The 13,463-nt window shown below is 42.7% G+C and overlaps 1 protein-coding gene across 1 annotated transcript in view; it reads left to right on the top strand.

The window, feature by feature from the left end:
• LOC143171905 (lens epithelium-derived growth factor-like) overlaps window positions 1-13,463 on the top strand; it is a 59,003-nt gene that overhangs the window by 15,672 nt on the left and 29,868 nt on the right. The window contains 2 exon segments of the mRNA XM_076361082.1: window positions 1,008-1,084; window positions 5,187-5,325. Of these exon segments, the coding sequence (XP_076217197.1) occupies window positions 1,008-1,084; window positions 5,187-5,325 (216 nt within the window).

Here is a 13,463-nt window from a genome sequence, read left to right as displayed (position 1 = left end):
CCCGGCCAGCTTTCCCCCAGTTTATATACTGAGCATGATGTCATATGGTATGGAATATCGCTTTGGCCAGTTTGGATCAGCTGTCCTGGCTGTGCCCCCTCCCAGCTTCTCGCTGGCAGGGCATGAGAAGCTGAAAAGTCCTTGACTAGTGTAAGCACTACTTAGCAACAACTAAAACATCAGTGTGTTATCAACATTATTCTCATCCTAAATCCAAAACACAGCACTATACCAGCTACTAGGAAGGAAATAAACTCTATCCCAGACGAAACCAGGACACCCCCTCTTTGTTTCTCCTTGCTCTCCGTTTGCCCAACATGTCCTTTCATGGGTTTGCATAGTTCTATCAATTCCCTTACCCCTCCCGGTCTGGTGTCCAGGATCTCCCCTGGTTTATAATCTTAGTTGCAAAGTCCAGGTTGATCTTCCTGGAAGTGGCGCCTGTAGTTTCTTGATAGCCCATCAATTAGTGTGAGTGGCAAGGTTTGTTTCTTCTCACTCTCTCCGTGTTTGTTTTGTCAGGTCTGTGTCCCTGCATATTTTGTTTCTGGCTTCCCCCTTTTCCTTAGTTTCCCAACTGACAAGGTCCCTGATTAGATAACCTTGCTGGAATAAACATTCTCACACTCCACATATCCTTAACAATTAGAGTGAGTGAACAGGTTTGGTTCTGGTCACTGTATCCCTTATTATTTCTTTGTCAGGTTTGTGTCCCTGTATATTCTTGTTTATGGCTTCCTCCTTTTCTTATTTTACCTTTTTTGCATTGAAAAGGTCCTTGACCAGATACCCTTAAAGGAGCACTCTCCTTCTACATACCCTTACAAATATCACTTGCTTCTTTAGGGTTTTTTTATATATAATCCTTGAGTCTTGTTTTGTTCAAATCTCTTTCACTTTTTCAACAGTATTTTGTTTCTTCAGGTTAATACTTAACACTTAAGTGTTTTCCCCTAGAGTGTTTTTAGTTGTTACTAAACTTTAATTCTAGTCTCTCTTTCTCTTAGGTGGATGAAATTCCAGATGGAGCAGTAAAACCTCCTATGAATAAAATGCCTATTTTCTTTTTTGGCACTCATGAGACGTAAGTCCTTTAGATTAAAGGGCATGTTGTTTTCATTGCAGGATGTCTTAACAGTAGCTTAACAGTTTGCATTGTGTGTTTGAAAATTATGTGATTCAGTGGCAGACTATATTTTCTTAATCTCTAGTGCCAAGATAGGCAGCTTGCTTTCCACATTTGCTGTGAAATGGTGTGGTTATAGTCTACTATTCCCTGCAGCATGGACTTTTTCCTGCTCAGTAAAAAAGCAAGAGCCTACCCAACGTGGTATGATTGACATATCTTCCTTTCTTTTGTACGAGTTTTTAACTATAGTCCCGTGTATCCTCAAAACTGTGTTCTAAAGGAAAATGAAATAAAGCTGAAAACTATGGAATAAGTAGTATTTGAGTCCTTTGAGGGGGAGAGGGGGAAGGTTTGAGAAAAAGTGAAGAGGTGCATTTGAAGCCCAAGGTCTCACCCCAGTTAGTTTCATGTGAAGTATCCAAGAAAGACAAATATTTTTGATAACACTAACATTTTGCAATGGAACGTAACGTTTCCTTTGAAAGGACTTGATTTTTCCCACTTCTAAATATGTTTTTATGCTATTCTGACTATTATAGTGAAATTTGTCATGCTACTTCATGATGTTGTTCTACTGTAGATTACAGAGATCCTTAATTCAGTGTTAATTTCCTGTTTGACTTGTGGGGGAAATGCTGGTTTTATTCCCTTTTTTTAATAAGCTGCAAATAGTATTGTAAAGCAGGTCACAGAGCTAGTTGTTGTCTGTATAATTGTTTCATTTCTTGTACAGCTTGCAGAAAGCTTTTTTTGTCCTCCTTCAGACCATTAAGAAATCTATAAAAATCTCTCTAAGGTGGTACTTCCTACCTATCTTTAAAAATAAATGTGGTAGAGAAAATACAGTATTCTGATGAATTAAAAAGAAAGCACTATCAGCTCTCACTGACTCTACTTTCTATTTGACTCTTTTTAAGAAGTGACTTCTCTGTCAATGAGCTTTGTGCATGTTTGGCTCCTATAACCATGCATTTCATTGACTGTTCACATCACTCCATATAGTTCTATATAGGCTCAATTATTTTTTGTGGGTTTGTGGGGAGAGGAAGCAAAGTTTGAATTCTGTTCTCCCCCCTTTTTTGTCCTTGCTTTATACTGTTCAGTAGGTTTGTACCCTTTTCAGGATGTTTTGACAGTTAAAATAAAGCACCCTTTTACTTCTCTCCTTTTTAACGTATGCCATTCTGGATTGCACTACTTGTTTTTACTGTCATTCCTGAAGATGTATTCAGGAACACAGATCAAGTGTAGGGTATAAAGAAATGAATTTATATGTAATCTTAAAAGTTTCTGTAGAATTTTGAGAAGCACAATGACCTTTTTTCAAATGTGACTTAGGTTCTGAAATCATGTAGATTATTGGCAAATTTGAAACCTTGTACCCACTCTTTGATACTCATACAAAGCAGTTTTACTGAAATCTGGGTTTAGTGATGTGGTAGACTCAGGGCTACTGTATTTCAAAGTTCTCAAATATTTTCTTTAGAATATAACTTTGAAAAATGTTTTTGAATCTGTGCCTCTCATATCTTACAGTGTTGCAAAGTACTTCCTTTCTTCTGGAACAGGTGGCCCAGAGAGGTTGTGGGATCTCCATCCTCGGAGATGCTTGAAACCTGACTGGGCATGGCCCTGAGCAACCTGCTCTAGTTGACTTTGCTTTGAGTACGGGGGGCTGGACTAGACGATCTCCAGAGGTGTTGCCTTCCAACCTCAGTGATCCTAGTATAAGCTTGTACTTTGATTTTCATTGTTGCTTTCTTCTGAGCTTCACCAAAAACTAAATTTGTGGCTTCTTGATATTCTTGAAAAAAAAAACCAAACCAACAAAACCCTAAGAGCCAATTTCTTCTTTTCAAGATATTTGCCAGCTGTCATCTTGTTTTAGAAATATTACCCTTTTCTAAAGGAAAACTAGATATAAACTAGATATTTGTATTTTAACAAAGCTTTATGTGACTTTCTTATGTGAGTAAATGACATAAGCACAAATTTTAGCTAGTCACAGGTAGGCAGAAGGTCATACTCTGGACTCAAGATGCTGGACCCTATACGTCAGGGTGATATCTGTCCTGTTTAGGTTTCCTTGACCTTTTCTCCTTCTTGTGTATGGGGATTTAACTGCAAAAACCCAGTAAGCTACATGACCTTAGCAAGGTAGCTAATTTCTAGTATTTCTCCAAGTCTGAACAGTGTGGGTAGAGACTTGCAACTGTGGAAAAATGCTTCCTTTCAGAGCAAAGGAAAGAAAAGAAGCAATGTTTTCTCTTTCCTCTGGTCTGTCTTTCTCTCTTCCCCCCATCCCCCCTTTTGCTCTGGTTAAGTAGGCTTTGCGAGTGTGTGGATCCCTGGCTGGATGCTCTCTAACAATCTTCTGCAAAGAGATGGATGATAGCCACTGTGAAAGATTAGATTGTTTTATGCTACTGGAGTAGGAAATGCTTAAGCTTCCTAGATGACTTGCAACTTCTCTTTATCTTATCTAAATGAATAGGGAGTAAGTCTCAAATACTTCATTATAGGGATGATGAAAAAAATGGGGAAATGAAACTTAGGGGGTTTTTTGTTTGTTTGAACTTTACCATAAACTATCTCATAAAAACAGTAGCAGCATCTTCAATTCAAACAATTGGGTCTTAGATTTATACTTTGTCAGACAGAGCTGGATCTAGGCACAGGGGTGAAAATGAGAACGTTGGTCACTGAGGTTTTCTGTTTTGCTATTAACAGCAGTTGGATTGCTACTATGAAATCCTAACTCTAGAGGACATGGTACTACAGCAGAAACTTCATGTGCCTTGATGTTCTGCAGTACAAAGTAGAATATTGGTGTTTAGTACTTTATTACCTTGTTTTCCCAGGTCTGTCTTAGAAAAAATTACAGTGTAGATACTGCAATTTGTGGGAAAAGGTGCCAGTCTAATAGCCATGGTTGTGCATCTTGCACTACGGATAATAATGTATGGGTTTTAGGGGGAGGATTTTTTGCCTGCCTTAGGGGAGGCCAGTTTCTGTAGATGAAAACAAAGATAAAAAGAAGCAGTTTTAAGCCCCAGATACTGAGAGTAGATTAATTTTTCTTTTCATATTTCTTTTTATGAGTAGGCATGGAGAAGAAATTTAAAATAAGGAGCAATTTAACACTTCTACTAGCCAAATTATTGAGTATCTCTCTCTTCACACTTAAACTAAAAAAAGCTAATCAATTAAAGAACAGAATATACAAAAATTGTAAGTTTGTTTCCAACTCTGTGCCACCTCATTTCAAAACACTATTAACTTAAGCAAAGGTTTTAGGTCTTTTTAAGTATCTTTGAACAGCAAAATTATCTTTATCATTTTCTTGATAAGCTGCTTTTCATTCAGATATAAAAGATACTTAAAGACAGAAACGTTGAGCATTTAATGTAAAACATTTAATAAAGTTGTATATTTTTTTGGTTAGACTTCCATGTCTTTCAGGATAAACTATATAGCATTCTTACAAAGATCTAGGCAATCATTCTATCCCAACTTTGTTTTGTCATCCCAGACATATTGGTTTTAATTTAATAATTTTGAAAGATTTTTCTTTGGCTTGAAGCCATATCTTCTTATACTCGTACTCGTTATCTTGCATTATGTTTCCAGGATTTAAGGAATCTTTATTTTTTAACATTTTAGCTTGGTTTGCTAAGGAAGCAATGGCTCTTTCTGTACATCAGTCAGCTGCTCAGTTTTTAATCATTGTTTGACAGTGGTGGGTGGCTCTGTCAGCTGTGATCTTAACAAGACATAACATTCAAGACATAGCATTGACTGTTTCTTGCCTGGACACTCAACACCTAGGAGAGAGCAGTGAGTGTGGTAGTACTAATGGAAGACTGGGTTTGATGAAAGCAAAAGTTTAGAAGACTAAAGATGCTTCAGTAGCAGCACTTTGCTGATTACAGAATATCACTTCAGATGCCTCATTAATGATTTTTTTTTTTTATAATATCTGGTACTAAAGTTAATTTGAAGAGTAGCAATTTAAAAATGTGATGTTTCTGGTAACTAATGTTTTCATCTCTTGAAGGGCATTCTTGGGACCAAAGGATATATTCCCTTATTATGAAAATAAAGAAAAATATGGCAAACCAAATAAAAGAAAAGGCTTTAATGAAGGATTATGGGAAATTGACAACAATCCCAAAGTGAAATTCTCTCATCAGCAGGTAAGTGATTCATAGTCTGTGAATACTTTAATCTGTTTTGTCATATTGTTGTAAAAAAGCAATGATGGCTTGGCTGCTATAGGGGAAAAATTTATTGATCTGCATCACTGAGTTGCAAGTTGGACTAATGTTGCTATTGTTATTTACAGTTTACCTCAATTTTTCAGCAAAATAAGAGAAAATTGCTCTTCTATATAATTGGGGGTGCCATTTTATTATAGTAAAGTTAAGGAGAGATCATGTTAATAGTTTCAGGACACAAGGATAAAGTTATGTGGTGGGTTAACCTTGGCTGACCACCAGATGCCCACCAAGCTGTTCTGTCACTCCCCCTCCTCAGCAGGACAGGGGGAGAAAATAAAATGAAAAAAAGCTCGTGGGTCAAGATAAAGACAGGGAGTTCGCTCACCAATTACCGTCACGGGCAAAACAGACTCGACTTGGGGAAGATCAATTTAATTTATTGCCAATTAAATATAGAGTAGGATAGTGAGAAACAAAGACAAAACTGAAACCACCTTCCCCCCACCCCTCCCTTCTTCCCAGGCTCAACTTCACTGCTAAATCTTATACCTCCTCCCCCCCACAAGTGGTGCTGGGGAGATGGGGAATAGGGGTTGCGGCCAGTTCATAACGCTTTGTCTCTGCTGCTCCTTCCTCCTCACGGTGTTCTGCTCCTGCATGGGGTCCCTCCCACAGGATACAGTCCTTCACAAACTGCTCCAGCGTGGATCCTTTCCACGGTATACAGACCATCAGGAACAGACTGCTCCTGCGTAGGCTCCTCTGGATGGGCCGCAGTTCCTGCCAGAAGCCTGCTCCAGTGTGGGCTCTCCATGGGCTGCAGCTTCCTTCAGGGCATATCCACCTGCTCCGGTGTGGGGTCCTCCACGGGCTGCTGTGTGGATATCTGCTCTCATGTGGTCTTCCATAGGCTACAGGGGGACAACCTGCTTCACCTTGGTCTTCTCCATGGGCTGCAGGGGAATCTCTGCTCCGGCGCCTGGAGCACCTCCTCCTCCTCCTCCTTGTTCACTGACCTTGGTGTCTGCATAGTTGTATCTCTCTCTCACATTTTTCTCATTCCTCTCTTTCACAGCTGCTGTGTAGCATGTTTTACCCTTTCTTAAATATGTTATCACAGAGGCGCTACCAACATTGCTGATTGGCTCAGCTTTGGCCAGCGGCAGGTCCATTTTGGAGCCAGCTGGAACTGGCTCTGTCTGACACGGGGGCAGCTCCTGATCTCTTCTCACAGAAGCCACACCTGCAGCCCCACCCCCTGCTACCAAAACCTTGCCACATAAACCCAATACAAGCTATTAAAAGTTGAACATTTTTTAAAATAAACTGGCACAGTGCATATCAAGTTCTAAACATCTTAATTTTCAAATGTGTCTGTATAGTACCTTTGACTTTATGGAGCTTTTATTCTTATTTTTTATTTTTGGTTCTCCCAATATTCCTGTATTTCCAGCAATTTTAAACATGTATGGTGCAGAATGTACTACAGTTACCGTATTGATTAGCACAAATAAAAGACGACCACATAAGTGTTTCCCTTTGAATAATTTGTCACATTACATTCAATAGAGATTCTGTCACCTGGTGTAACAGAAATAAGGTGACTCTTATTTGCCTTTACTATTGTGTGATCACCAGTGATTGCCATTGTTAGGTTTTGTGTTGGTTCTCCCAATATTCCTGTATTTCCAACAATTTTAAACATGTACGGTGCAGAATGTACTACAGTTACCGTATTGATTAGCACAAATAAAAGAAGTGAGGGCCTCCACCCCGTGTGTCAGGCTTGTTGTGGTGTAAACCAGATACGGTTCACGTTGGCGATGATTGCTCCTGCAAGAAAGATGAATATTCCTCCAAGGATCAATCCGATCTCCAAGGGAGGCATTCTGGTAGCATTCCTGGTACCGTTTATGGAAAGAGAAAATAACACAAGTCTCGGCGGGGTGTGTCATGCACCGTATAGTACCAAAAGAAGGGGGGGAAAACGACCACTACTCAGACTCCACAGTCAGGCGGGTACTATATGGTGACAGTTTATTATGAGAGCCAGAATCCTTAAGCAAGCATACAGGTTCATGAAATAGTAACACATAACATGACACAACCACATACACAGGGAGGGTAATACGACCTGTCGATAAGGATCAAGCTGATGGTCACAGACGGTTCGGGGATCTCAGTCCAGCTGAGAGGGAGCTCCAAGGAGCCTCCTCCAGTCCGCATCCTTTTGTGCTTTTGTTGCCACATGGTCTCGGTAGATAAGCCCTTGGTTGGGTCTTATCTTTTACTCAAATGCGCCCTCTTCTCCCCTTCCCTCTTATTTTAACAATGAGGAGCCGTAACTGCTAAATCACTAAACTAAGTGCTCAGTATCACAAGTTGGTGTTACTTTATGCAGGCGAGGTCCTCCTTTCATTTCCCCGCCTTAGGTTTTCTCTCTCAGTGCATTCAAATGTGTTTCAGAGCCTGAGTCTTTAGGCCCTTGACATAAGTTTAGGCCTCAGGACTGTGAGAGGTGTGGCAGAGGCAGGCTTATCAAGGATGACAGTGTCCGAACAGGCGAGAGCTATGGGGCCTTCGCTCCATCCTGTCCCCCATTTCTGCACAGTCATTGCTCCCTTGTGTCCCGCTGCATGGGGGCATGGGCATAAGTTTCACTAAGATTTGCGAGAGGTGTGGCAGAGGCAGACTTATCAAGCGAGGACATATTCAAGGATGACCGTGTCCAAACAGGCGAGAGCTATGGGGCCTTCGCTCCATCCTGTCCCCCGTTTCTGCACAGTTATTGCTCCCTTGTGTCCCGCTACATGGGGGCATGGGCATCACAGGGTGACTCCGGACTGGTTGCCCCTTTTAATTAATAGCTAAGATATATCCACCTAGCACTAATGCGATGTTTAGCTCCACTGAGCTATAGTGGGTGAAATAGTGTGGCCAGCAGGAGTAGGGAAGTGATCGTGCCCCTGTACTCGGCACTGGTGAGGCCGCGCCTCGACTACTGTGTTCAGTTTTGGGCCCCTCACTACGAGAAAGACATTGAGGTACTGGAGCACTGTATTGGGTTTGCGTGGCAAGGTTTTGGTAGTGGGGGGGGCTACAGGGGTGGCTTCTGTGAGAAGCTGCTAGAAGCTTCCCCTATATCCGATAGAGCCAATGCCAGCCGGCTCCAAGACGGATCCGCCGCTGGCCAAGGCTGAGCCAATCAGCGACGGTGGTAGCACCTCTGTGATAACATATTTAAGAAGGGGTAAAAACTGCTGTGCAACAGCAGCTGGGAGAGAGGAGTGAGAATATGTGAAACAACTCTGCAGACACCAAGGTCAGTGAAGAAGGAGGGGGAGGAGGTGCTCCAGGCACCGGAGCAGAGATTCCCCTGCAGCCCCTGGTAAAGACCATGGTGAAGCAGGTTGTCCCCCTGCAGCCCATGGAGGTCAATGGTGGAGCAGATATCCAACTGCAGCCCATGGAGGACCCCACGCCAGAGCAGGTGGATGCGCCCAAAGGAGACTGTGACCCCATGGAGAGCCCAGGCTGGAGCAAGCTCCTGGCAGGACCTGTGGCCCCGTAGAGAGAGGAGCCCACACCGCAGCAGGTTTGCTGGCAGGACTTGTGACCCCGTGGAAAGGACCCATGCTGGAGCAGTTCTTGAAGAACTGCAGCCCGTGGGAGGGACCTCACGCTGGAGCAGGGGAAGAGCGTGAGGAGGAAGGAGCGGCAGAGACAACGTGTGATGAACTGACTGCAACCCCCATTCCCTGTCACCCTGTGCCGCTCGGGGGGAGGAGGTAGAGAAATTGGGAGTGAAGTTGCACCCGGGAAGAAGGGAGGGGTGGGGGGAAGGTGTTTTAAGATTTGGTTTTATTTCTCATTACCCTACTCTGATTTGATTGGTAATAAATTAAATTAATTTCCCCAAGTCGAGTCTGTTTTGCCTGTGACAGTAATTGCTGAGTGATCTCCCTGTCCTTATCTCGACCCACGAGCCTTTCGTCATATTTTTCTCCCCCTGTCCAGCTGAGGAGGGTCAGCTGATAGAGCGGCTTGGTGGGCACCTGGCATCCAGCCAGGGTCAACCCGCCACAAGCACGTCCAAAGAAGAACAACAAAGCTGGTGAAGGGTCTGGAGAACGTGTCTTATGAGGAGCGGCTGAGGGAACTGGGGTTGTTTAGTCTGGAGAAAAGGAGGCTCAGGGGAGACCTTATCGCTCTCTGCAACTACCTGAAAGGAGGTTGTAATGAGGTGGTTGTCGGTCTCTTTTCCTAAGTAACAAGTGATAGGACAAGAGGAAACGGCCTCAAGTTGCACCAGAGGAGGTTTAGATTGGATATTAGGAAAAATTTTGTCGCTGAAAGGGTTATCAAGCACTGGAGCAGGCTGCCCAGGGAAGTGGTTGAGTCACCATCCCTGGAGGTATTTAAAAGATATGTAGACTTGGCGCTTAGGGACATGGTTTAGTGGTGGACTTGGCAGTGTTAGGTTTACGGTTGGACTCGATGATCTTAAAGGTCTTTTCCAACCTAAATGATTCTGTGATTCTATGAATGCTTACAGCCCTGAGGAAGTCCGTTAAAAGTAAATTTTATCCCATCCCAGGTAAAAGCAAATTTTCTTTTATCCTCCTCCTGCAGCGGCACTATAAAGAACATATCTTTTACATCTAGTATCGCCATCCAGGGGTGAGCGGCAGCTTGGAGGGTGGCAGTTAATGTAGCAATGTTCGGGACAGCGGCCCTAAGAGGAGCAGTGTTTGCATTTAACTTTCTATAGTCTGTGGTTAAGCTCCATCTCCCGTCTGTTTTTTTAACTGGGGAATTATATGGGGACTGTGTTCGGGAGATAATGTGTCTTTTTCTAGGTCAACTATGACCTCCACAATACCCGTCCGGTCAGCTGCAGAGATAGGATACTGAGGGACATTAGTTATTTTTGAGTCAGGCAGCATGAATGCAGCTCGCAGCAAGCAAACTATGCCAATTCACTGACACCCACGGGTAGCTGCTAATTTTCACTCAGCTAACCAAGTACACTCCAGGCAGCCAAAAGACCAAACACTACCATCCGGCAGTTTCCAAACTCGTCCTTGTAATACATCAAAGCCTAAAACATTTTCCTTCCCTGAAACTACTGCTAATTGATGTCTTGATATTCTTTTCTCCCCTTGCAATAACAAGTTTACTTTAGCTATGGGGCATATTTCACTTTTGCCAGTAAATCCTATTATTTTAACCCTTTGTCGGCCGGGCTTAACGTTAATTCTGTGGGCATCCAAATTTGAAAGTATTGAAATTTGAGCTCCTGTGTCAGTTAAAGATTTCACTAGTTGTCTTTGGGGGCCGATTGGAACATAAATATGAGGGCCATCTGTGTTATCTCATTGATAAGCTTCCATCACAGGGTTTATGAGATTGGGAAAAGTGTCGGGGCTTCTGGGGAGTCTGTTTTACTTGCCGGATCCATCTGCTGTCTGCGTCAGCTCGGGATTGCCCTGCTGGTGTCGGTTCGTCCCACCCCATTTCTCGACTATGATTTACAATGCCATGCATCAAATCTGCCCAGGTCGGGATGGATCAGAGGCCGGGTTGGCTGTCCTGACCCTCCTGAGCGTTATGTTCTATGTTTTGTCTTATTTCATCCCTTTTTGCAATGAGCTACAATTTTAAAACAGCAGGGGCTCCCCTTATCAGTGGTCTCATGGCTTGGGGGTCTACAGGGGCAGGGATAGGGTAATTACCATATGCACCCCTGTCGTTCATAGCCTGAAGGCAGGCTGCTTTTGTAACAGCAGTAGAAAGTTCGCTTAATGATCTTATTGGTATAGCAGTGGGCTCCCCTCTATCCCGAGGGTCTATGCCCCCTGCCCAATACGCTACTTGCCGCGTAATAGAGTGTGGTTCAGTGTTAGGGGCTGGTCCCTCATTCAGGAACACTCCTGGTCCCCAAAAGCCATCCGCTTCGCTTTGATCTAACATAATATGATCACCTCCAGTTAAGGAGACATGCCACAGATATTCAGTCTCGCTTTCGCCAGGCTTCCACCCATATTTTTTGTGCAGATTGGCCAGTTGAAGGGGGTCCCATGGAATGGTCTTTATGGTATCTCTCTGGTTGCCCCCTTGAGGTCCAGCAGATATCTCAGTTTTAATAATAGGGGCTACCTTAAATTCTGATTCATCTAATTCACTCTCATCACTAAGTTCTTGATCGGGGTCCTCCCAAATATCTCCGTCCCAATCTTCTGGGGAAACGATTAGCTTACGAATTTTCACAGGATCTGGAAAGTTGGGGGCCCGAATTCTCATGAATTCTGGTTTATCCTCTAAATTCCTGCGTTTTTCTTTTTCTTCCCCCAGTTGTTTCTGCAATTGGTCTATTCGCAGAGATAACAGCATGTCTTGTCGCTTTCTTTGTTCAACCTCATCTTGTAACACTCCCATTTCCTGTTCTTTACATTTCTTATACTGATATGCAGCTCCCAAACACGTTCCCAACATTTTGCATATTATTCCCTTCTCTTTACCATCTTTCAGTTTCCCTCTTACAAGGTTTAACTGTTCTTTTCTCTTACTCCAATTATCCCGCTTTTGCCACGCCCAATCATCCGAAAATTTTGGTGAAGGGTTAACTCCGTGCCTCCGTAAGTAGTCAGTGATTGAATCCGCCATCCTGCCGACTATGCCAATTTTTGTCGCAGGTGAATTATTAAAAGAAGTCATCGTTATGGGGTTGACTAAAAGGGTTATATTAATGATCAAACGATGATCAAATGGTAATTAATCAATGACTGAATGAAAATCAAATGGCAATCAAATGGTGGTTAAGCAATAATCGAATGTTAGCTAAACAGTGATTTAACAATGATTTGACAATGGTTTGAATGATGATTTAAATGATAATTTAGACAATGATTTAGCGGTCAAACACTCTACTACTTACTACACTTCTAATAATTAAGCTATAGGTGGATATATATAAATGTCGCTAGCATACAATATACTTTTAGGCCTAATGTAAAATGTCACTTACCTTGTTATAGATATCAGATGCCAGGTAAGGGGTCTCTCAACTTCGAGTAGTAACCTTGAGAGGCGTCCCTGCTCAAGGGGGAGATCGCCACCGTGCAGCCTGCTGCCATACAGGAGAGTTCAATGGGCTCGGAGGGGCTACAGATTTTTATAGCGTAAAGTGATTGACTCGTAGTCAACCCCCACCCCTTTGGTGTATGTGCAGGTGTGCAGCTGTAGCAGTGTTAATTTTGGCTAGTCCCAGCTCGGGCTGGTATTGTTGGCTCCTGATAAGACATGGCCTAGATTCCTTAGTTCCTGAGAAGATGTGGCCTAGCACAGTTCTCATGGTTTGCACAGCAAGGCTGATTTCAGTCAGGCCTGCTTGTCAGTGATGCCTGAACCAAAGTACTGTTCACTCACTCAGAGCGGGTGCATCTGTCACACCTTTTAAGCTGCAAGTACTTGCTCTCCACAAATATCACGACAACATTTCATTATGGGATATCTTAGTGTACTGTATTTTCCTCCCTTATATTTATTGGAAGCAATGTTGCATCTTATTACCACCAAAATTGTCACATAGCCTGCTTGAATCAATCCTCGTCTGTCAGTGATCCCGTTTCATATACTCCTGATAAACCTTTTGGGCTTAAATTATAGCCATCCATCCATCAGAAGCCCCAAAGTTACTCTAAAGACAAAGAAATTGTCCTCTTCCTGCTTATTTTGTTTATACTTACCTGCTCAGAACATTGTAAAGACTACAGGCCATTTGTGTGGACCTTGATCACAATCTAGGGTCTCTGGATAATACTGTAATACAAATAAGAAAAATTGGTCTCTCTGAATGTTCCTCATTACTTTCATGTGAAATACTAGATATTCTTTTTGCATTGGCAATCTCTGCTTCACAAGACTTCTCTAGTTACTGTGTGCCTAGTTTAAAGGAGAATACGGCTAAAGAAAGAGTGAGTTTCCGAAGTAAGACCAGCAGATCAGATATTCTCTTCTGGACGAGTATTTTCTCTGCTTACATATACAGAAAGGTGCTGATCCACTCATGGCAGTGGAGAAAGACTGTATTAACAAGGGACATGTACTTTTCC

Source organism: Aptenodytes patagonicus, chromosome W (assembly GCF_965638725.1).
Source record: "Aptenodytes patagonicus chromosome W, bAptPat1.pri.cur, whole genome shotgun sequence".
NCBI lineage: Eukaryota > Metazoa > Chordata > Aves > Sphenisciformes > Spheniscidae > Aptenodytes > Aptenodytes patagonicus.
This window is presented reverse-complemented; position numbering and strand designations above follow the sequence as displayed.